This window comes from Capricornis sumatraensis, chromosome 22 (assembly GCF_032405125.1).
Source record: "Capricornis sumatraensis isolate serow.1 chromosome 22, serow.2, whole genome shotgun sequence".
Classification (NCBI taxonomy): domain Eukaryota; kingdom Metazoa; phylum Chordata; class Mammalia; order Artiodactyla; family Bovidae; genus Capricornis; species Capricornis sumatraensis.
This window is the reverse complement of record NC_091090.1, coordinates 36,507,846-36,533,252: the sequence shown is the minus strand read 5'-3', so window position 1 is coordinate 36,533,252 and position 25,407 is coordinate 36,507,846. Positions and strand designations below refer to the sequence as shown.

At 40.4% G+C, this 25,407-nt stretch overlaps 2 protein-coding genes across 3 annotated transcripts; one reads left to right on the top strand and one right to left on the bottom strand.

The window, feature by feature from the left end:
* Positions 1 to 1,586: 1,586 nt before the first annotated feature.
* On the bottom strand, positions 1,587 to 11,987 carry TDP2 (tyrosyl-DNA phosphodiesterase 2). The gene is made up of 7 exons (XM_068960726.1): positions 11,688 to 11,987; positions 11,518 to 11,603; positions 7,736 to 7,915; positions 6,916 to 7,007; positions 5,904 to 6,022; positions 4,408 to 4,578; positions 1,587 to 2,581 (listed from the first exon to the last, which is right to left on the bottom strand). Exons 1-7 carry the CDS (start codon positions 11,850 to 11,852, stop codon positions 2,300 to 2,302), a joined length of 1,095 nt encoding a protein of 364 aa, XP_068816827.1. The 5' UTR covers positions 11,853 to 11,987; the 3' UTR covers positions 1,587 to 2,299.
* Positions 11,988 to 12,149: 162 nt separating this feature from the next.
* Positions 12,150 to 25,004, top strand: ACOT13 (acyl-CoA thioesterase 13). Of its 2 annotated transcripts, none has more exons than XM_068960453.1 (3): positions 12,150 to 12,381; positions 20,908 to 21,092; positions 23,707 to 25,004. In XM_068960453.1, the coding sequence occupies exons 1-3, from the start codon at positions 12,295 to 12,297 to the stop codon at positions 23,909 to 23,911; spliced, it is 477 nt and encodes a 158-aa protein (XP_068816554.1). In that variant the 5' UTR covers positions 12,150 to 12,294; the 3' UTR covers positions 23,912 to 25,004. The 2 variants fall into 2 exon arrangements, with proteins under 2 accessions (XP_068816554.1, XP_068816555.1); XM_068960454.1 differs by lacking the exon at positions 12,150 to 12,381 and adding an exon at positions 15,867 to 15,878.
* Positions 25,005 to 25,407: the final 403 nt, after the last annotated feature.

The following is a 25,407-nucleotide window of genomic DNA, read 5'->3' as shown; positions in this document are numbered from 1 at the left end:
ATCGGGGAACTTCCCTGGTGGCTCAGACGGTAAAGCATCTGCCTGCAATGCAGGAGACCTGGGTTCAATCCCTGGGTCAGGAAGATCCCCTAGAGAAGGAAATGGCAACCCACTCCGGTACTCTTGCCTGGAAAATCCCATGGATGGAGGAGCCTGGTAGGCTACAGTCCATGGGGTAGCAAAGGGTCGGACACGACTGAGCAACTTCACTTCACAATACATATAATATCTATTTTCATACTGAATTGTGAAAATATTAGCTGCCTCTGTAAGACACAAATGAGAGGCCACTATCATTTCTCTTTAGCATTTATTGTGCTCCTGCTACATGCCAGACACTATCATAAATACTAAAGATAAAATGATGTACTTTTAGTACAGCTTTCCAGACTTTATCTGATCTTTATATGCTGTTGGTTGGGACATCTGTTCTTACTGAACTGCACAATAAAAGACAAGGATGAACATTTTTTTGAAGGTGGGACAAACAGGTCCAGCATGATTCAAGTACTTTCCATATCAGTGACAAAGATGCTGCTTACCACATTGATATATATGATTCTGAGTTGGAATTTCAACAAGACCGGAAATAAGGTACACAAAGCTACTATACTGAGAAAACCTGAGATTCAAAGTAAACTCAAACAGGGGCCCTGTAATAATCTAGGAGGGTGGGAATGGGCAGGAGGTGGGAGGGAGATTCAAGAGGGAGGGGACGTATGTACACCTATGGTTAATTCATGTTGTTGTACAACAGAAATCAAACCAATACTGTAAACCAATCATCAATTAAAAATAAACATTAAAAAAAAGATACTAAGTAGTAGTGTCTTTATTCTTGCATTAAGAACTATGGCCTATGGAAAGCAGATGAAAAGTAGCTTTATTGTTTTTATTAACTTCTAACTTGTTTTTTAGATTTTGTCACTATAAGCAGTAAATGGGAAGGTATTTAACTTGGATGTTGAGTCATATTAAGGAAATGATACTCCTTTCCAGTTTTTAAAACAATTTAGTAATTATTTAATCGAACACACAGTACTACATTTTTTTTTTAATATGTAGCCTGTCACTTATCCAGATTTTTTTTTTGGTAATATGAAGTGTGGTAGAGTTATTCTAACTCTTCTTTCAAGTGAATAAGCAGTTTGTGCCCCAAACATCCTTTTCCCACAAAAAATGAACTATTGCTTCCATAATATATGCTAAAATTTTAGCATTAATTCTCATTTTCTTAAACAATTAACATATACACCTCTTTTCTATTGTGACAAACCATATGTACATATTCAGTTTGTCTTTTTAATTTTGACACTCCTGATGAAAACAAGGTTCTGCCACTTATTCCAATTATTTACCACCAGTTTTCCTTTCTGTATATTGAGGAAGTCAATTCCTGGTAATACTTGGCAGAGTGAGAAGTAATGAAAAAGCTGCTTTCTTCCACACAAAGGTGAAGCTGCAGTAGCTGTAGAGTCAGAAATAGGAAGCAGGGAATGACTTCAATTCCATCACGAGCACAAAAGCATGTTAACACAGACTACAAACAAGCAAAAGTCTTTATTTAGAGTATACCCTCTTATGGGGGAAAAAAAAATGTTTCCTTAAAGCACACGTAGAAGTGTTCCTTATTCACCTCCTAAGAAAAATTCAGTTTTACAAGCAGTAAAACTAAATGTCTATTTCTCTTTACACATTTTCCCCTTAGAAAAAAAGCCCAATGCCTCTGGAAAACTGACTTTAATCATTATCAAGCCTAACTTTGCCTCTATTCAGTGACATAACTACAAACTCAAGTTTGACAAAAAATCTGATGGACGATAACTATCAGATTATCTGGATTTATGAAACAGTATTAAAAGATCCAATCCCAAGGACTCTGTAACCTTTTTTTTTTTTTTGAAGACTTACTTAAAATATAACTATTTTGGTACCTGATTTAAAAAATAAATCTAATATAAAGGCTAGTCCACAGACAAAATGTGGCCCTGCTTGAAATCCAGCCAGCAGCTATGAGCACTATTAAAAGCTCTGGTAGCCATTGTGACTTTGCATTAAGAGGCCTCATGTTTTCAACACAGGTATGCTTTAGCTTAAATGAACATTAAGATTTAGTTCTGAAATCTGAGGACACAATCCACAAAACAAAATCACAGTAGTTTTTCCTTCTGTTACAATGATCCAGTTTATAATTCTTCCTTGTTAAACTACCTTTCCAGAACAAACAGAAATTTAATTGAAATTATAATCACAGAACAAAATCACTTCAAACATTTAAAACTAGTATTTGAAAAGCAGTTCACAATATTATATCTAAGTTGCACAGAAGACCCCAGTGATCACTGGGAAATCTACCACAGTCCAGTTTTTCCAGCCCAAGCAGGTCCAAACTTTGGGGAATAATGTGGCCACCTTCTGCTGCAGCTCTAAAAAATATTCGATCAAAACGAAGCTTACAAGTAGCAGCTATTCCAAGATTAGAGTTCATTTGTGTATCCCATGTATACTGGCAATGCTTAGGTTTGCCCAAAAACTCCCAGACATCCAAAATGTTGTTGGGTAAACCACCACATTTGGTAACCTGAAAAGAAAAAGAAAGAACTCTTTTCAGTCTTTTTTCCCTCAAATTAAAAAGGTCTTTACCATGACTGCATCTAAGTACAGTTTGTCCAGTCAGAATGCCACAGATTATTTGTTTATGCACAAATGCAAAACCGGGTACAACTAGATATTTTATACAAGTATTTTACTGCATGATAATAAGTAGGCAATGTAAAGATATCAAGAGAGCCAGAGAGGTCTGAAATTTGCCCTTTCTCTTCTAACATAAATAGATCCCTAATTGTGGGTATCAGATAAAACCCAGAAGACTGACAACCCATGGCCTCAGTTATTGTTATTAGCAGTTTTTAAAAAATGAACATAAGTGTAGAGAAGGCAAAACTGTTACTCTAAGCTATTTAGACGTAACCTAAATTTAGACGCATACCATTTTATATGATCTAATAATGTCAAATAGCTGCAGTTTTATTTGAAATTTACTAACATTTACTTTTCCTCCCATTCACTCTAGGATTTAAAAGAAACTTTTATTGTGGTAAAGTATACATAAAATGTATGACATTAACACTACAGTTCTATGGCATAGGATTTCAATTTCTCCACATTTCTGCCAACACTTGTTATTTTTTTAAAAAACAGTCATGCTAATGTCTGTGAAGTGGTATCTCATCTTGGTTTTGATTTGCATTTTTCTCATGACCAATGATATTAAACATCTTTTCAAGTACTTATTGGCCATTTGTATGTCTTCTTTGGAGAAATATCTTAATCGTTTGCCTTTTTAACTTTTTATTTTGTATTGGGATATGGCTGATTAACGATGTGATAGTTTCGGGTGAACAGAGACAGGATTCAGCCATACATATACATGTATCCATGTTCCCCCAAACTTGCTTCCCATCCAGGCTACCACATAACAGAGTAGAATTCCATGTGTATTTTACCTATTTTTTAATGAGGTTTTTTTTGTTTAACTGTAGGAGGTCTTTGTATATTTTGAATATCAATCACTCATCAGATATATGACTTGGAAATATTTTCTACCATTCCATGGATTGCCTTTCACTCCACTGATAATATCCCTTAATGCACAAAAGTTAATTTTGATTAAGTCTACCTTACCTATTTTTTCTTTTGTTCTCTGTGCTTTTGGTATCATATCTAAGAAATCACTGCCAAATCCAATGTCATGAAGGTTAAAAAAAATAAAGGTTGAAAAAATAAAATCTCAGTAGGAAGAGTTAGGGAAAAGTAGGCTGGTCAAATCTTTGTTCTTCTCACCTTGTGACTAGAGAAACTGAAAATAAAGCGACCTTTGCTAAACTCTTCTAATATTATTTTCTCTACACCCCTCTTTTTAATCAACATATATTGTTTTGTGTTGTCCTTTTCATATGCAATATATATATATATATATATATTTCACTAATAATGTAACAGCGTCTTCTGCCTCTGCTTTCCCTGTCCAAGGCAGGTAGTACAGTCTAAATAATTATTCACTGAACTGTATCTGCAAGGCCACTTACAAATAATGAACAAATGAAGGTCCTAGTTTTAATAGCTTTAGTCAAAAGAAACCTAGGGGACTTCCCTGGTAGTACAGTGGCTAAGACTCTGCGCTTCCAATGCAGGAGGCCCCTAAGTGATCCCTGGTCAGGGAACTAGATCCCACATGCCTCAACTAAGAGTTCGCATGCTGCAGCTAAAGACCCCACATGCCACAATGAAGATTCAGTGTAGCCATGAACAAAATTTAAAAAAAAAACACCAAAAACACAAGAAAATCTAAATGAATCTCCACAGCAACAAACTGCCCATAAACACTGAACTGACTTCATCACTCACTTCTTGATCCCTGAGATTTGTATCTCCAGCGAATATAACTGTAGCTGATCCTGGAGCCTCTTGCATTTTCTCTAAAACCATTTTCAACTGATTCATTCGTTCCTTAGCATGCCCTCTGGTGCTTTCCAAATGAGAAGTCATAAGGCAAAGTTCATTTCCTGACACACTCACCTGCAACAAGATAAATAAATGATGAGAGCTGGGAAAATGATCCACTGTTAACACTGAACTTTGTTAGCAGAATCAGTAATTATTCAATTGATTGGTTACATAGTAATATTTATTAAAGTGAAACTGTATCATCAGCAATGAGCTTATCTATAAAAGGTCAAAGAAGACTCCCAAAGAATACTGAGCAAGTACCCACTAATACTTCAAGACCTAACCCCAATGTCCGCTCCACTGTGAGCCCTTTCCCAATGTCCCAGGTCTCAGTGGCTCCCTCTTCTATCCTCCTACAGCACGCTGTAGACTGTTCATAAGGTCCCGCAGATTAAATTGCAGCCCCATTACCTCTCTCCTACAAAGCTGTTCAATCATTTCAAAGCAAAGAAGGCTCTTTTGTTTTCTACTATAGTATTGAGAGCCTGACACATAGCTAATTCCAAATAATGTCAGTTAAATGATCAATGAATGAATGAGAATCACATACCATTTGCAATGAAGATACCAACATGTAAGATCTGTCAATATTTCAACTAATTGCCTGCACAGTCAAGTCCAAATTCTTTTATACTGGGCATTCATGATCTCTTATAATCTGGATCCAACCTACTTTACTAGCCTCTCATCACACTATCCCTCCTCTTTGTACCCTCTACACTCAACTGAATAGAACGCTCATTTCGAGCTGTACATGCCCTCTTTCATATAAACATACCCTGCTATTTGCAATTTGCACAAGTTTGCTCATGGTGGTTCTGCCACCATGTTCTTAATGTCTATATTTGACGTATTTTTCAGGGCCCAATTCAAATACAACTTCCATCGTGAAACCGTCACTAAACAATGTGGCTAAAAGTCATCTCTTCTTCCTCTAAGCTTTCAAGGCACATGATTACACCTCTCCTACAGCATTTATGCCTTTCCTTTATTTTAGTTACTATACATATAATCTCTTCCCTGCTAATATAGGAATTCTATGAGAGCAAGACCTATTTGGCTACTTTTTGAAAGACTCACAGAATGCAACACAGTACCAATTACAGTGCCTTTAATGAAAAAAAAAAAAAAAAACTAGAAAGCAAATGTGGAATGTTAGCAAACTCATATATTAAGAAAATATCTAATGAATCAAGGATCTTATTTTTACAAATTTGTCTATATTTGAAATGTGTCTAAAAAATTTAATATATAATGTTCTTTAAGGCTATTTAAAAGAATCTGGGAGTAGTAAATATTTCTCTAAATGCAATGTTTTATTTTTTCTTAAGACATCATCAGGGAGCTATGAAAAAATTAGTTCATTCTTAAGTCAATTTTAAAAAATTACTTACATGCACACACAAAAGGTTTCTCATCATTTGTGTATTTGGAAAAGGAATAATTTCTTGGCTTTTAAACTTCACTCTCGATTTCTTCAACATTATAGCTGTGAAATATCCTTCTTCATGACCTTCAAGTGTTTGTGGAAAAGAATGTACACTGAGAGGTCAGGGATATTTGCAGTTTACCCAAGTTCCCTACTAAAAATTCTATTTTAACAAACAGGTACAGAATTCAAATGGATCTACATCTTAAGAGTAAACTATTACTTCAGAATAGTTGAAGATGGCCAACCAAGTCCTGACATAATTGAAGTATGGAAGAAATACAAAAATGTAGCTGGAAATATGGAAGAAATACAAAAATAAAAATGAATTTACATAAATGCCCCAAACAGTTAACAGTGCTAATACCAAATATAAAAATTTGAAAAAATTTTGAAAGGCAAGTGTATAAGACAAATTAAGGCAACTTGATAGGAACTTACTTTTAACTCTGAAAGCACCAGAAAAATCATAGTAAGTGAATAAAAAATTTAGAAAGTAAAAACTTGCAAGAAGGAAAGAGAACAGAAGTGGAGGGGCAGTGAATAAAAGCTTCCAGGTTTCTCAGAGAGCAAAGCAGATGGAGAAGGGGTGACAGGTTTATCAGAATAGAGGGAAACCAGGAAAAGAAGAAAAGGGAGAGAAGGGAGGAAGGACTGGAGAGGGAGGGGCACGGAGGAGGGCAGCAGACTAGGAAGACAGCAGCTGGGCAAGGCAGCAGGAGGAAGGGAGGAGGGAGACGGAGGGAGGAAAGGAGAAAGAGAAAAAAGAATTTTCTAGAACCGAAGGTTATGAACCTCCAGATTGAAAGGCCCTATGATTTTTTTAGTATCAGAGTGTGACTTCTTTTTCTCAAGCTTACTTTATTTGTGCTTTTTCCCCCTATGTTCCAATTCTTTAACTTTGATTTATCTCTCTCCTTGACTTGTTTTTTTTTTTAAAAAAAAAAAGACAAGTTAAATAACATAAAAATTGTCACCTGTAATAATCTTGTAACTACTTGCTTTCTTCTTTAGGTAGGCATAATATGGGGGAATAACTTCCTGTAGAAATATCACATCCGGGCTGTACCTAATTAAACGCATCAATTCATGATAAGCACCAGGTATATCATTTCATTTGCAGCTACCTATTAGGAAAATACCACAGCATAAAAGAAACACAAAATTATAGTCCTCTAGGACACCTACTATTTGATGTTTACATTGATCTTTGATAACTATAAAATGAGAAAGATCTGTGTTACTTAACACATAATACTGTAAAGATCAAATTAAAATATATATATATGACAACTCTTTAAAGTCAGAAGAACTGGAATCACTGATCGTAGACACCCAGTAATATTAAGAGCTTCCAATTGTCTTATACTCTAACAGATGCCTGAAGTGTTGTCTCTTTCTGTCCTCTTGAAACAGTTATTATCCACGATGAAGAAAACGGAGCTCCGAGCTCCAGAGAATTGAAGTGCTCTCAAGTGGTTCCACAGGGTCACAGAGCCAGTGTGTGGCAGATACGGATCACACTGGCAATTTTCTTTTCACAATAATAATTATATAACAAGTTTAGTAAGTAAAACAGTACCAGAAGGCTTCAAACAAAAGTTAGTGTTCCCTCTGAACCCCAATCCACAGTCCTGCTCCCAGAGGCAATCACTGCCGATTCTTTCTGATATTTCCTCTGACAGCTGGATCTGAAGTCAAGACCAATTGCAAAGCCCATAACCTTGATCTACTACCCTCCTTGTAGGCAGGTAAGACACATTATCACTATCATGAAACAGATGTAATAATACTTACAAAGCTAAATAGGAACACACCCCTTGAGCCCTCTCTAGCAGATTGTTCGTGTCCAGTCCATCAATATTCCAGGTAATGAAAGAGAATACGCTGCCATCTTCTTGCTGGACATTTTTATCTTCAGATGCGCTGGTTTTAGAACTAATGGAATCATTTGTTTCTTCCTTGGTTAGGTCAACACTGGCAAGAGCAGAATGAAACACAACTCTGCAAATAATCTAGAAACTGATTAACTTAAAAATCATTTTTCAAATCTTTGTAGCCCTCATTTTACAGGTTAAGTAAAATTCTCTTGCTGAAATTGTATTTATGTTATTTTTATTGCAATTCATGATCAATTTTGGATTTCACATTTATTCTTAGTCTTCCTCATTGCAAAGTTCGGCAGGGGGGTAAGTACATTTTAAGAGTCCTAAAACTATCTGCCTATGGAAGACCAAGAGTCTGATGACTACAGAAAACTAGATTCTGTGTCATGCAAAAGTCTGCTCACTTAGAACCAAGTTGATATCCCCCAATGATATAGGTCATTAAAATAACTTTATAGACTACAACCCCAAATTAGATTAAGTACATAAGATTTCCACATTTATTTGGATTCATCTTAAATCATATTTGAAATATGGTTTCACTGTGCCAGATAAGGAATGGCTACAATTCTGTTATTCGCCTCACTGAGAGGTGAAATCCAATGAACACCCTTCTCTTTGAATCTGGACTTCAGTGACTTACTTCATCAACAGAACACAGTGAAAAGGATATTGTGGGGTTTCTGAGGTTTGGCCATTAGAAGCCTTGCAGCTTTCACTCCAGTCTTTTGGAAACTCTGTCCAAGAATCTTGAGCTCTCACATGGCAGTCTGACTGCTCTGTGACTGCCATGCTGGAGAGACCACATGCGTGGCTTCCAGTCCTCAGGCCTGCCTGACTCCACCTTTCCCACCAAGGCCTGGACGTTTGAGTGGAGGGACAAACGTTACTAAAAGGTGACTCTTAAACATTTATAAAATACACACAAATTTAAGAACTAGGGTTTTGTATTTATAATTTTAATATATTGAATGCCAGTATTTTAACTTCTTTTAGAAAATTGTTTTTTATTTTATGGCCTTGCCACGCAGCTGGCAGGATCTTAGCTCCCCAGTTAAGGACTGAAACCCAGCAACAGCAGTGAAAGCTCCAAGTCTTAACCACTGGACCACCAGGGAACTCCCCCCCATTTTTTGTTTTAATCAAAATATAATTAACCAGTATTGGGGACAAATCCATATCAGGTGCCTCCTGATCTACCACACTGAGGAGGACACCCTATCACTTCTGTGTCACATAGTATAATGTATATAAAACATTATACCAGTTTCAGGTACACAATATAATGATTCAGTATTTGAATATACTGCAAAATAATCACCACTGTAACTATAAACTTTCTTTGGAAATAATTTCAGACTTTCAGAAAAGAGTAAAAAGAATTCTACTCACCATTCATACAAATAAATGTTAACATTTTACTTATTTAACATTTACCTGCTTTACCTGTTATTCAGAAACAATTGCATAAGTATTTTGAATGCACTGATCCCCTGGAGAAGGAAATGGCAACCCACTCTCTATTTGTGCCTGGAGAAGCCCATGGACAGAGAAGCCCAGTGGGCTACAGTCCATCGGGTCAAAAAGAGTTGGACACAACTGAGTGCGCAAACACACACACCTAAAGATAAGGACATACATATATACCCTAGTACAATTATAAGAAAAGCAACAAAGGAGGAAGAAAAAGGTTCTAGGCAAAGGTGATAAATATCTTTATAAGAGCTGAAAGGCAAGAAAAAAAGACCCACTGGAGAAAGGAAAAGTTTGACATGTCTAGAATGTGAAGTTAAGTGGGCCTATGAACAAAGCTAGCTGAGGAGATGGAATTCCAGTTGAGCTATTTCAAATCCTAAAAGATGGTGCTGTGAAAGTGCTGCACTCAATATGCCAGCAAATCTGGAAAACTCAGCAGTGACCACAGGACTGGAAAAGGTCAGTTTTCATCCCAATCCCAAAGAAGGGCAATGCCAAAGAATGCTCAAACTACTGCACAATTGCACTCATCTCACACGCTAGGAAAGTAATGCTCAAAATTCTCCAAGCCAGGCTTCAACAGCACGTGAACCATGAACTTCCAGATGTTCAAGCTGTATTTAGAAAAGTCAGAGGAATCAGAGATCAAATCGCCAACATCCGTTGGATCATAGAAAAAGCTAGAGAATTCCAGAAAAACATCTACTTCTGCTGTATTGACTACGCCAAAGCCTTTGACTGTGTGGATCACAACAAACTGGAAAATTCTTCAAGAGATGGGAATACCAGACCACCTTACTTGCCTCCTGAGAAATCTGTATGCAGGTCAGGAAGCAACAGTTAGAACTGGACATAGAACAACACACTGGTTCCAAATTGGGAAAGGAGCACGTCAAGGCTGTATACTGTCACCCTGCTTATTTAACTTCTATGCAGAGTACATCATGAGAAACGCTGGGCTGGATGAAGCACAAGCTGGAATCAAGATTGTCAGGAGAAATATCAATAATCTCAGATGACACCACCCTTATGGCAGAAAGTGAAGAGGAACTGAAGAGCCTCTTGATGAAGGTGGAAGAGGAGAGTGAAAAAGCTGGCTTAAAACTTAACATTCAAAAAACTAAGACCATGGCATCCAGTCCCATCACTTCACGGCAAATAGATGGGGAAACAATGGGAACAGTGACAGACTTTATTTTCTTGGGCTCCAAAATTAAAAGACGCTTGCCCCTTGGAAGAAAAGCTATAACTAACCAAAACAGCATTAAAACGCAAAGGCATTACTTTGCCGACAAAGGTCTGTCTAGTCAAAGCTATGGTTTTTCCAGTAGGCACATATGGATGAGAGAGTTGGACCATAAAGTTAGTTGAGCGCCAAAGAACTGATGCTGTTGAACTGCAGAGTTGGAGAAGACTCTTGAGAGTCCCTTGGACTGCAAGGAGATCCAACCAGTTAATCCTAAAGGAAATCAGTGCTGAATATTCAGCTAAAGCTGAAACTCCAATACTTTGGCCACCTGATAAGAAGAAATGACTCACTGGAAAAGACTCGGACGCTGGGAAATATCGAAGGCAAGAGAAGAAGGGGACGACAGAGGATGAGATGGTTGGATGGCATCACTGCCTGGACGGACATGAGCTTGAACAAGCTCCGGGAGATGGTGATGAACAGGGAAGCCGGGTGTGCTGCAGTCCATGGGGTCGCAAAGAGTTGGACACGACTGAGCGACTGAACTGACTGACTGACACGCCTGGAAGTTTAGTAGGGGTAGGAAAAGGAGAGGCAGTGGTCAAATCGTGGGGAAACCTCTAAGGCATACGGACTTTAAGAGCAAAAACCATTATCCTGGCCGGCCAGCAGAGAGTAAACAAACAACAACGGGAAGCAAGGAGACTTCCAAGCTACCATTCTTCAGTAGAGGATTTTGTGTCTCATCCATTTCGAAACGCTCGCTTACGTATGCCCTTACACCTGGAGTAAAAAATTACATTTCTGATATTTCTCTCTAGGACTCCATAGCACATCCGAAGTGACACAGCCTGGACTTCTCGGGAGAAGCGTGAGCCCCACTGCTGGGGCAGGTCTCATCTACACCAACCCTCCTTCTCCGGCTACTCAGACCCGCCGCCTGACTCGAGGGCAGGTCCCGGATGCCCAACGCAACCTAGTACCCGACTGCCTCCGCCCGAACGGGTCCCCGGCCCGTCGTCACTCACCAGGACTTGGGCTCAGAGGGGTACTCGGGACGGCTTTCTGAAGCGCTCTCCTGCACGGCCGGCTCGAAGTAGGAGTTCAGCGCTCTCTGCAAAACAAAGACACAGGGATGGGACGTACGCCTGCATCACCAAAGTGAAGAGCTGGCAAGAGAGAAGCAGCGAAAGCTTACTTCCATCTCCCAGTCGTTCTCGGCCAGGTAGCACTGAGCCACAGCGGCGTCGCAACTCGCGACCGAAGCAAACTCCACACACAGGAGTTTCCGCTTCTTCACCTCGGGCTCCCCCTCCTCCAGCTCCGCCTCCGGCCCAGCCTCCGGACCGCTGTTCCGCTCCATCGGTTCCCCGCACCTTGAACCTGGCCCGGAGATGGTGGGGTGGATGCTGGAGGGGGCGGGGACGGTCAGACGCCAGACTCTGCACAGGGGCCCAGCGCCCGCGGTGCTGGCCCATCAACCACCACCCGCGGGGAATCACCCTCGCCTCTCGGAACGGCAGAGCGCCTGCGCAGCAAGAAAGTCGGCCCGGGATGGCGAGGGCCAAACGGCGCATGCGTGCGCTGTCACAACGTGGCTGGAACGTCCGTGACGAGGTGCTAGACGTCAGTGCGCCCGCTGTCGGTGTGAGGGACAGTGGTGGCGGGTGCTCTCGACGGCGGACGCGGAACGCTCTTCGGGTCTAGAAGGCTGTTGACCTTGTTCTTTTGGGAACTTCGAGGCTCCCCTGCTTTTTCCAAGACTCAGTCTCAAGTGGGGCTTGGGAGCCGGCGAACGGTCCACGATGATCTGGATGAAGAAGGCAAAGACTCTGGTGGAGCGTCTAACGCACTCAGGCAAATTTAACAATTTCGATAGAAACCTGGAAAAGGTATTAGAGGCGAAGGCGGGGTTTCTCACGAAGGGAAAGAAAGCGCCCTTCTTGGTTCGTGGGTAAACTCTGGATACGTTGTCTCTGGCTAGATTCTTTTGGATTGAGTCCATAAATTCACCTTAGTAGTAATGATTACTGCTTTGATGGAGTAGAGTTATGTGGTAGGTGTGCCTACGTTAATTTGTCCGTTTTATAAGTCAGCACAATGGGTTTATCTCAGGAATGGAAGAGGAGTTACACGTTGGGACTTGCAAACTGAGGCTAACCATGGGCAAGTCCTCAGCTGTTCTTCTATAGAGAGAATAGGAGACAGTTGGGAGGGGCTATTTTGAACAAGTTCCTTGGAGGAGAGGAGAGTTGGTTTCTAGTGGTGTCTCATTGGTTGAGTTGCGGAGGTTTCTTAGCTTGTTGCTGATAAAATCTTCGTTTTTCCTGCTGGGATTTATAAAGTAAACTGGGAGGAGTGGTAAGTGGGGGAAAGTTCCCCCTTTAGGGCTTCACGACCCTCTTTGGAAGGTGTTTTATAGTAAAAATTTTATAATCACAACATTGTATAATTAAAAAGAAATGTTAAATTAATTTTAGAAAATAGGTTAACATCATAAATATTTTAAGATGTAGTCAATACAAAGAGGGCTAACTTTCTGTACTTTGGAATCTCGTGTGAACTGTACACTTAGAGCACATCTCAGCTCATACTAGCTGTGTTTCAAGTGCTCACGACTGATAGGTGACTATCATATTAACTGCACAGGTTGGTCTCATGGTAGGTGCTCTGTGTGTTTATTTGATCAAAAATGGATTTTGCAGTTGTTTCGTGTGGGCAGATTTGCTCAGGCTAAATAGGTTTATGCATAGTGATCTGAAAATCTAGTCATGAACATGGTTTCTTTTACTGTGAGTTTTAAGCTAATGTGATCTAGACCGGTGGTTCTCAGTTGGGGGTGGTTGAGCAGAGTGGAGGGATGCTGCCAAACATCCCCAGTGCACAGATTCCCTCCCCCTGTCCGCACAGCAGAGAATGGCCCAGACCAAATGTCAAAAGCGCTGAGATTTTGAAAACTTGACTTAAAACCATGCTCTTAATCATTCACTTTGATCTAGGTCAAAACTAGATAAATTGCTACTCTTATTCTATATGCATATAAACCATGTCTTTGCACTGGACTTGGACTTGGCTGTTCAAATCATATGATTTCTTTCTCTAAATCTCTGGTTAATAATTCTTTTAATTCTCTTTCTTAATAAAAGAAGTGTAGTTTTTGTGCCTTATGAGATCTTGACTGATAAAATCACTTTACGTCAAAAAATTGTCCTTTTGGTGATTTAAATATGACACCAGAGATTCAAGGCAAGAAATGCTCTTTTAGTACAGGATTTTAAAATGCAAGATTACTGTTAAACTGGAGTAAAAGATGTACATGGTCTCTCAGACACACTTGTCCTCTTACCCCATTGGTTTTGTAAAGACTAGAAGGAATAATGTTTCTGGGTGTGAGAAGCAAGTGAGATGTACAGAACTATTGTGTCAAGTCTGCCCCATTACCCACTCCCACAAAGTCAATGAATCAAGTACAAAAACACTGGAAAATTTGGCTGATAATATTCCAAAGAGGATTTTGTTTTTGGGACACACGTTTGGAGATAGCATATAGAATCTGATAAATGATGGTGATTTTTTGTCCCTCTACAAATGATCTGTTGAATAAGGCAAATTGAGAATTAGTTCTGGTATAGATGTTAAGTCAATGTATGAGATCATACATTGCACTTCATTTTAGCCTGTCCTCTTTAAAAAAAAAACCTCTGTTTTATCAGTGTTTATAAACACCCACAAAACCTATCTTTTATAAAACACTGATACAGAAAGACTAACACTCAAAGTCCTGATCTTGCTATAAGATCACTTTTAAATCAGTCAACAAACTAAGTACTATGAGATTTTAAAGAAATACCCATCGACTTCCCAGGTGGCACAGTGGTAAACTATCCACCTTCCAGTGCAGGAGATGCAGGTTCAATTCCTCAGTTGGGAAGATCCCCTGGAGGAGGAAATGGCAACCGACTCCAGTATTCTTGCCTAGAAAATTCCATGGACAAGAGGAGCCTGACAGGCTACATTTTATGGGGTCTCAAAGAGTCAGACACGACTGAGAGTGTGCACATACACACACACACACCACTCTCCCCGTCACAGTTCCTCACCCTCCAGGAGTTTATCATCAAGGAGAGGAAAAAAGTGGGTTCCAAGGAACAGTCCCATCAGATGTGCCCTGAGGGGGAAAAAAAAGTCCTCCAAATAATTTCAGAAAGCACGGATGTATCCCCATTTTTAGAATTGTGGTATAATACACATATTTTACCACATGGGGCTTCCCTGGCGGCTCAGACAGTAAAGAATCTGCCTGCAATGCAGGAGACCTGGGTTCAATCCCTGAGTTGGGAAGAACCCCTGGAGGAGAGTGTGGCAACCCACTCCAGTGTTCTTCCCTGGAGAACCCCCGTGGACAGAGGAGCCGGCTGGCTAGTCTTTGGGGTCACAAAGAGCCGGACACGACTGAGTGCACACACACACACAACATAAAGTTCACCATCTTAACCATATTAAAGTATTCAATTCAGTAGTAATTTTTGCATTCACATAGTTGTACAACCATCACCACCATCCATCTCCAAAACACTTTCCATCTTGCAGACCTGGAACTCTACCATTTAGGCAGTAACTTCTCATTCCCTTTTTTCCCCAGCCTTGCCAACCGCTATCTATAGTCTGTGTCTCTGAATTTGACTACTCTATTTACCTCGTATGAATGAAGCCATTGTATCCCTTTTATATATTAAAGCTTTCAACTGCTGCTGCTGCCAAGTCGCTTCAGTCGTGTCCAACTCTGTGCGACCCCAGAGACGGCAGCCCACCAGGCTCCCCCGTCCCTGGGATTCTCCGGGCAAGAACACTGGAGTGGGTTGCCATTTCCTTCTCCAGTGCATGAAAGTGAAAAGTGAAAGTGAAGTCACTCAGTCGTGTCCAACTCTTAGGGACCTCATGGACTGCAGCCCACCAGGCTCCTCCTTCCATGGGATTTTCCAGGCAAGAGTACTGGAGTGGGGTGCCATTGCCTTCTCCTAAAGCTTTCAACTAGTTCTGCAGTAAAGAACATGTTTCACCTTATCATGTTTAAGTTAATTGCCAATGGAACTCTCACCACCATAATAACACATGTGAAAGTATATACTTCAGGAGTCTCAGGTGAGATCTGGAAATAACCAGGTGAAATCCAACACACAAAGAAATAAGGGCAGGCAGTTCAGAAGCCAGGTTAGATTGTATCAAGTCATCCTTGTGGAAATGAGAGGTAAAGTGTAGGTGAGTGAGCTGTCTCAAGAGGAACAGCACAGACTAGAGAGAAGCATTAAGGATTTAAGGCTGAACCCCGAGGACATACAGGGTTGAGAACAGTAAGTAGCCTTTGAAGACAATAGAAATGGTTAGGAAAGTAAGAATAGACCTTGTACTTAGTAGAAAAACTTTGAGGCTTTTGCTCTACCACAAAAGGACAGTGATATTAAAGTTTATCAATCTGATATGCCAACACGTATACCTGGAATACTGTTTCTCAGGGAACAGATTAGACTTCTTTGTTGCTGTTTGATTTGTGATTTTATCATAATGGGCTCATCATATTTACATTCGTGCAGGGCATCACTTGTTCCTGGGAAGGACCCTATTCCAGTTCTACATACTCAATTAGCTGCCGAAATTCTCCCCAAGTTTGTGCTTTCCCTCTTGAGAGAAGATCTGGAGGAGTGAAGAGACATCACCCTAGTCTTCTATCTATAGGTGGTGAGGAAGGTCTTTCCCTATTAGCCCCTTTTCCAGGTTGAAAGCAGCAGAGGAGCTGTAATAGAGAGAAACCTTGCCAACATGATTATTGTGAATATAGACTTTCATAGCATCTACCTTTGTAGGCATTCTAGAATGATTCTATAAAATCTGCCATTTACCAGCCTTTGGGGAAAAATACTGCTTATAACCCTGCTTAGCACATCTCTCATCACCATCACCACCCTGCCAGTGAAATGGTACTTCAGCTGGTTAAATCTTCAGGGAATATTTAAATTCTTCTGAGCTGTTCCCTAGTGCTTTGTTTGCCTCCCATTTTGTGTTTGGTCTTCTCTGACAGTCTCTACTGGTTCCTCAGTCAGTTTAGTCGCTCAGTCATGTCCGACTCTTTGTGACCCCATGGACTGCAGCACACCAGGCCTCCCTGTCCATCACCAACTCCCAGAGTTCACTCAAACTCATGTCCATTGAGTCGGAGATGCCATACAACCATCTCATCCATATCATCCTGTCATCCCCTTCTCCTCCTGCCTTCAATCTTTCCCACCATCAGGGTCCTTTCAGATGAGTCAGTTCTTCACATCAGGTGGCCAAAGTACTGGAGTTTCAGCTTCAGCATCAGTCCTTCCAATGAATATTCAGGACTGACTTTCTTTAGGATTGACTGGTTGGATTTCCTTGCAGTCCAAGGGACTCTCAAGAGTCTTCTCCAGCACCACAGTTTAAAAGCATCAATTCTTCGGCACTCAAGCTTTCTTTATAGCCCAACTCTCACATCCATACGTGACTACTGGAAAAACCATAGCCTTGACTAGATGGACCTTTGTTGGCAAAGTAATGTCTCTACTTTTTAAAATGCTGTCTAGGTTGGTCACAGCTTTCTTCCAAGGAGCAAGTATCTGTTAATTTCATGGCTGCAGTGACCATCTGCTGTGATTTTGGAGCCCCAAAAAGTAGTCTCTCACTGCCTCCATTTTTACCTTTATCTTTCAGTGTTCTTTTCAAGCTTCCCTGGTGGCTCAGATGGTAAAGCATCTGCCTGCAATGCAGAAGACCCGGGTTCAATTCCTGGGTCAGGAAGATCCCCTGGAGAAGGAAATGGGAATCCACTCCAGCACTCTTGCCTGGAAGATCCCATGGACAGAGGTGCCTGATAGGCTACAGTCCATGGGGTCGCAAAGAGTCGGACACCACTCAGCGACTTCACTCAAGGGAGGCAGGTTTACTTAGTGGACCTGAGTCTAATGGAGACAAAAACACTGTCTACCTGAAAGATTTGTGAGGACTGAGATGGCGTCTCAGGGCCTGTAAGACATGCATATACATTTCTGAGCATGGTCTTTAACACAAAGTTAACCACAGTTAATAACCAAATAAATACATGTGCTCCCTACAGCCTGTATCTTGACTGAAACCGAAATCTTTTTTTTTTTAAACAGTGTCCTCTTCTCAGCCACATTTGTCAATGGGTAGTTTTCCATTGGTTTCTTCCCCCACAAGACATGTTTCTTAGTTCTGGGAAGTTGGGTAGCAAATCAGTCTTCTGATTCGAAAGAAGAATCAGTCTTCATTGTTATCTTCCATTGGTTTACTTATTCTACTTAGGGAGACAAGAACTGGCAACACTAGGGATTCCCTGATGGTCCAATGGTTGGGACTCTATTTTCACTCCTGAGGGCCTGGGTTCAGTCCCAGGTTGGAACTAGGATCTCACAAGCTGTGCAACAGGGTGGAAAAAAAAAAGAATTGGTAACACATAAAAGTATTTCTCTGCCATATCAGAGTGACTAGTGCAAGAGTATTTCTATTCCAGTATACACTTTCAGCCAATTTTGTATCTTAGTATACCCTTTGGCCTTTCAAGTTGGATGGGTGGGTTTAGTCACTCAGTCATGTCCAACTCTTGGCAACCCCATGGACTTGTGGCCTGCCAGGCTCCTCTGTCCATGGAATTCTCCAGGAAAGAATACTGGAGTGGGTTGCCATTTCCTTCTCCAGAGGATCTTCCCAACCCAGAGATCAAACCAGGATCTCCTGCATTGCAGGCAGATTCTTTTTTATTTTCCATATGATCTCACTTTATGTAGAACTAAGAAAAATAAAAGACAAACGGAGCTCAGAGATACAGAGAACAGTTGGTGATTGCCAGAGGCAGGAGTGGGTGGTGGACAACAGGTGGAGTCAGAAGGTACAGACTTGACAATATAGACTTGTACTCCTTTCCCAGTTTTGAATCAGTCTGTTGTTCCATGTCCAGTTCTAACTGTTGCTGCCTGACTTGCATACAGGTTTCTCAGGAGACAAATGAGGTGGTCTGGTATTCCCATCTCTTTAAGAATTTTCTAGAGTTTATTGTCATTCACACAATCAAAGGCTCTAGTGTAGTCAGTGAAACAGAAGTATATGTTTTTTCTGGAATTCTTTTGCTTTCTCTATGAGCCAGGGAATGTTGGCAGTTTGTTATCTGGTTCCTCTGGGCAGGCAGATTCTTAACCATCTGCGCCACCAGCATGGGGGAGAAGATCAGTATTAAAATCAGTATTCTTCAGTAGAAAGTCAACTTGACATTTCTTTACTTTTTGTCCTCCCAGCCAAAGTTAGATAATCAAATGGAACACTAAGAGCTGACCTCTATTAAATACACTGTACCTTGAAATGACACTAAACTACCTTTGGTGACTTGGAGAAGGAAATGGCAACCCACTCCAGTATGCTTGCCTGGAAAATCCCGTGGACAGAGGAGCCTGGCAGGCTACGATCTGTAGGGTTGCAAAAAGTCAGATGTGACAAAATGCACACGCACACACGCACCCACCTTTGGTGACTCTGAGGCTTTCCTGAACTGCCTAGCTTTTTCAAACTGTCTTTACCTGGCTAAATTCTGCCCATCCTTCAGTTTGCAAATAATTTCACAGGATGCTTTTCCTAATGTCTCTTCCCTGAAAACATACTTGGGTGAGTAAGATCCTTACCAGCAACCTGTATTTATCCTGTCGGCAGTCATTCACTGAACTGCAGTGTGCGTGTATTGTTCCTGTAGACTGGAAACCCCCTAAGAGCAGAGATTGGATCTTGTTCATCTTTAGACTGCAGTGCTTCACAGTCTAGTAAATGCCCTAGTAAGGTGAGTTTTTATCTTGGGTCTCCTTGGTGTGCATTATTAGTTTATGAGGACATCTGATGGCTAGATCATTTATTGAATGATAATGATCCCATTCTACCATTCACTTTTCCATTGATTTACCTGTTAAGCAAAACATGACATATTATTTAGAATGGTTTGTATTTTATGGTTCTGTTTCTGTTTTATATCAGCGCCTTCTAGGGGATAAACAACAGCAAACCAGTTAGTTTGTGAAGTTCCAAAATGCCTTCCTGGTGGAAGTATAAAAGCTGCTGTATATATCTAGAGATTCTACGGTTAGTGACAAGGGAGACTGGGAGGTGGATAGACTCGGACCTGAATCTCAATTCTGTCATATCCTTGGTGATCTTGAGAGTAAACCAGTCTGAATTTAAATTACTACAAAATGGAAACCATCTCTCCCTTATTACATAGTGCATGGAAAGACTGGCACAGTGCCTGACTGACGAAAGTGCTCAATAAATGGTAGTTCTCTAGAATCGAATCGTTTAATGCATGAGACACCCCTCCCTCCCCAAAATACAGCAGACACCTCACACAGTCATCCATGTTCTGTCTGAAAACCTCTAGTGACAGCAAGAATTACTGCACTGGATGCAACACGTTCCATTCACAGTTCAGTTCCAACTTCTAAATGTTATCTATGATGTTTTTTCCTAGTAAATTAAATAGGATATAAGAAACATTTCTGTTATTTTGTTTCCTTTCAAAAGATGTTTGATATAACATTTTAATTTCATTGTTCCTCATTTTATCTTTCATGTAATTTTTTCATTATGATACTATAAATGGGGCAGGACCTTAAAAGCAGCAATTTAACTTTGCTGGATTCTATTAAACTTTTTTTATACTAAAATAGGTTTGTGGTATAAGCTTGTTCTCATAATGTATTGAATTTCTCCCAGCATATTTTAAAAATTGTTTTAAACCATTCATTATGAAGTCATTCTAAAAATTACTTTGTGCAGTAACTAGTAAGATGAAGTCGCTCAGTCGTGTCCGACTCTTTGTGATCCCATGGACTGTAACCTACTAGGCTTTTGCATCCATGGGATTCTCCAGGCAAGAATACTGGAGTGGATTGCCATTTCCTTCTTCAGGGGATCTTCCTGACCCAGAGATCGAACCCGGGGTCTCCTGCATTGGAGGCAGACGCTTTAACCTAAATCTACAATGGACTAACAGATCACAAGGACCACCTGACTTTGTTAGTGCAAAATTTCTGAGAAGACATTAAGAGATGCCAGGTTGCTGTACATAGAGCTCAAAAGCTCAGATGGAAAGTTTGATTTCTGCAGAGGAGTGGAGATAAAGAAAACTACTCCTGTTTTTCCCTAAATATTCCTTTTTTATTTCAAAACAATTTACTCCAGAGTTCATTTCTATCAAGAGAGACTAGTAACTTGATTTTCAGTTTCTGAATCAACTTTTGTGGGTGGCTTGGTTTAATCGAATGACAGTTCTTGGTAGAGCTGTTTGTGCTTTTCTAATACCACCAAATATTCAAAATTCTCTTTTTTTCTTTTTTAACACTTAGGTGACTCTTGTTTCTGCTGCCCCTGGGAAAGTGATTTGTGAAATGAAAGTAGAAGAGCAGCATACCAATCAAATGGGCACTCTCCATGGCGGCATGACAGCCACCTTAGTGGACGTCATATCAACGCTTGCTCTGCTGTGCACAGAAAGGGGTATGGCCGGAGTCAGTATTGATATGAACATAACGTACGTATGCAAACTGCACCCCAAATAACTTTTTTCAATGTGATAACTCATTTCAAACAACTGAGACTACACACATTTATAACAGAAATAGAGCATGAGTTTCCCTTAGCTGGTCATCCCCAAGTGCAGCTACAGATTTGCCTTAAAAACATTCCATGGGTTTAGAATCTGGAACTAAAGGGATTTCTAAGTACAGTATATATTAGTAATAATAATATAATCAGGAATATATAATCAGTGATAAAGGGAAGTCACGTGAACTTTAGGAAGCATCACTATGAACAAAGCTAGTGGAGGTGATGAAATTCCAGCTGAGGTATTTCAAATCCTAAAAGACGATGCTGTGAAAGTGCTGCACTCAATATGCCAGCAAATCAGGAACTCAGCAGTGGTCACAGGACTGGAAAAGGTCAGTTTTCATCCCGATCCCAAAGAAAGGCAATGCCAAAGAATGCTCAAACTACCACACAATTGCACTCATCTCACACGCTAGTAAAGTAATGCTCAAAATTCTCCAAGCCCAGGCTTCAACAATACGTGGACTGAGAACTTCCAGATGTTCAAGCTGTATTTAGAAAAGGCAGAGGAACCAGAGATCAAATTGCCAACATCCACTGGATCATAGAAAAAGCTAGAGAATTCCAGAAAAACATCTATTTCTGCTGTATTGACTACACCAAAGCCTTTGACTGTGTGGTTCACAAAGAACTATGGAAGATTCTTGAAAAGATGGGAATACCAGAACACCTCACTTGTCTCCTGAGAAATCTTCATGCAGGTCGAAAGCAACAGTTACAACTGGACATAGAACAACAGACTGCTTTCAAATCAGGAAAGGAGCACGTCAAGGCTGTATATTGTCACCCTGTTTATTTAACTTATATACAGAGTACATGATGTGAAATGTTGGACTGGATGAAGCTCAAACTGGAATCAGATTGCGGGGAGAAATATCAGTAACCTCAGATATGCAGATACCACCACCCTTATGGCAGAAAGTGAAGAACTACTAAAGGGCCTCTTGATGAAAGTGAAAGTGGAGAGTGAAAAAGCTGGCTTGACACTCAACATTCAAAAAACTAAGATCATTGCATCCAGTCCCATCACTGCATGGCAAATAGATGGAGAAACAATGGAAACAGTGACAGGCTTTATTTTCTTGGGCTCCAAAATCACTGCAGATGGTGACTGCAGCCACAAAATTAAAAGATGCTTGCTCCTTGGAAGAAAAGCTATGACCAACCTAGACAGCATACTAAAAAGCAGAGACATCATTTTGCTAACAAAGGTCCATAGAATCAGAGCTATGGTTTTTCCAGTAGTCACGTATGGATGAGAGCTGGACCATAAAGCAAGCTGAGCACTGGAAGAACTGATGCTTTTGAAATGTGGTGTTGGAAAAGACAATCAATTATTCCACCTAAGCCCTACAGAAGATATCATTTTTGTTGGAAGGGGAGGCAGAAGTTAGGGTGGGAAAGCCAATGTTATTTGACATGCTGCTGCTGCTGCTGTGTAAATGATGAGTCATCAGGTTTCAATCTAAATCTTTCCTTAGGCTAACTTAACATTTAGTCTGTCTTTACTATGGAAATGAGCATGCAATAAGCAAATCACAAGACTAAAATGCAAAGGGTCTTTTGAGATTAAAATGAACAAAAAGAACTGCTACGGCATTGAAGCACATACTCAGTTCTTCCCTTATTCCATGTGCTGAGGGTTAAGACCGCCTGATGACCCTGCTTTGCCTCAAGACTGTTAGGAGCAGAGATCTTCCATCCTAGCATGGCACTTCATGATCTTCCAAGATACTGCTATTACAACCATAAAGCACCTTTAATAAGCCAAACATAATTTTGGCCTTTAAAGTCTGTGTGGCCGAAGTTTTGGCTGCCATCAGGAGCTGCCTGAGATCCAGGAGGGCCTGATATTAATTCCTTATGCTGCTACTGCTGCTGCTGCTAAGTCGCTTCAGTCGTGTCCAACTCTGCTACCCCACAGACGGCAGCCCACCAGGCTTCCCCCATCCCTGGGATTCTCTAGGCAAGAACACTGGAGTGGGTTGGCATTTCCTTCTCCAGTGCATGAAAGTGAAAAGTGAAAGTGAAGTCGCTCAGTCAAGTAGAACTCTTAGCGACCCCATGGACTGCAGCCTACCAGGCTCCTCCATCCATGGGATTTTCCAGGCAAGAGTACTGGAGTGGGTTGCCATTAGTTGTTTTAAAATCATTTTAGAGCTGAGTAACTTCTGCATATTGATAACAAAACAGCAAGTATTACCTCACATTGGAAGTTAAGCAAATTAAATGAAAGCTTGGGGGAATCTTTCACTAGCCCCAAATAAATATGAAGTAGGAAACCTAAAAACAAAGAAGGGCCACAGGGCTGGGGAGCAGTTGAAAACCCCTGTATTTATGGGAAAACAAACTTGTGTGCATGTAAGGAATCAGTGAGAGAACTTGGGTCAGGATCTGCCATTCAAATTAGAAAGGACAGAAAGTTTACTGATATTATTCTTGAACTATCTAGGAAAAAAGATAACATAAGGCTGTTATGAGATGCACTCAACCTTTTAAAAACTATTGTTAACTAAATTTAAATATTTCCTTTCAAGGTACATATCACCTGCTAAAATGGGGGAAGACATACTGATTACAGCACATGTTTTGAAGGAAGGAAGATCAATTTCATTTGCTTCTGTGGATCTGACTAACAAGGCCACGGGAAAATTAATAGCACAAGGCAGACATACCAAACACATGGGAAACAGACCATCTGAAGGATACGTGAAGAAGCCCAGCAATGAGTGTCCAGAGTAAACCTGACTTGGACAAATGTAATTTTCAAAATTACCACAACTAGAAGTAGCCAAGAAATAGTCTTTGGGGAAGATGCCAGGGATCAAGTGGAATACAGGACGGGGGGTTGTCTATATTCTTTGATTTCGAGTTAAGTTTTAGTCTGTAATCATACGTGATACTTGGATGAAAACACTCTTAGCTCAGAGTGTTTTGAAAACAGGTAAAGCAAAGCTCACAGGGCCATTTGAGGTAAGAGTACCTTAAAACTAAAACCTAGTATCAAGCTAAAGGTCAAATCAATGATTAAGCTAAAGGTCAAATTAATGATTAATCCTTAAATTGTAGGTCCTTCTCAGCTCTAAAATGCTACATTTTAAAAAAAAAAAAAAACCCAATTCCAAGATTATGGAACTTCAAAGTAGATGAACCACAGGCCACACTGAAAAATAAGAGTGAGCAGTCCTCAATAAAGTTTAAGGCAAAGCAGATTAGTGATAAATAGCCCAGCTCAGGATTAGTATATTTTATAGTGGTGGTAGTGGGGAGTACAGAATTCCCTTTTCTAGTACCTAGGATAAAGCCATGCAGATCTTCAACCTCCTAATGCTTGGTATTAGAAAGACCCAACTTCACAAATTGTTTAGTCAATTTCTCAAATTTCTGTCAATTGTGGTATTTAAAATTGGTTTCTGCATCAGGGTCTTAGTTCTAACATTTCACAACTGATGATCATAAAGAAAGGGAGTAATTTCCTTTGGAAGTTGGAAACAGTTAACAGTTAAAGGTTGATGATTATTTGGTTGTATTAGAATACAGCATACACATCAGAATACATATAGCCCTGTTTGCTGAAGGGCAGAAGCAGACTTGATATTAGCAGTGAGCACATAGGAAACCCAGATCTAGTATTGCCCATGAAAAGTAACTTGGGATCCTGGGAGAAAGAGCTGATTTCAGAGCTGGGGGGTGGGATAGGGAAATAACAAGATGAACCTATCTTGTATTTGAAAGTCAGGAAGTGCTCAATAAAACAAGGCGTGAAAATTACATAGCAGTGTATGACACAGAGAGCTCAAACTCAGTGCTCTGTAATAACAGAGGGGTGGGAGGTGGAAGTTCATGAGGGAGGGGACATGTATACCTATGGGTGATGCGTGCCAATGTATGGCAGAACCCACACTATTGTAAAGCAATTCTTTTCCAATTACAAATAAACAATATGGCTCTGAAAAGAAGTGAATCCATACTGTTTAGGTAACAATAAATGGCTGAGACAGGAGAGCTCTTTCTTGTTAACAGAATGCTGGCACATGTAGAATAAATATAAAATAGTAACTACAAAATGGGGAAATAGGACACCACCTTCACCAATGGACGTGGACATCAATAAAGAGCACACGAGCAGTGTGTTTCTGGATATTAACTTCAGGGGGTGTAACATCACTCACAATGGGCAATGACCAGGATACCTAATCCAAATTTAACCACAAAGGCAATCACTCAAATACCAAATA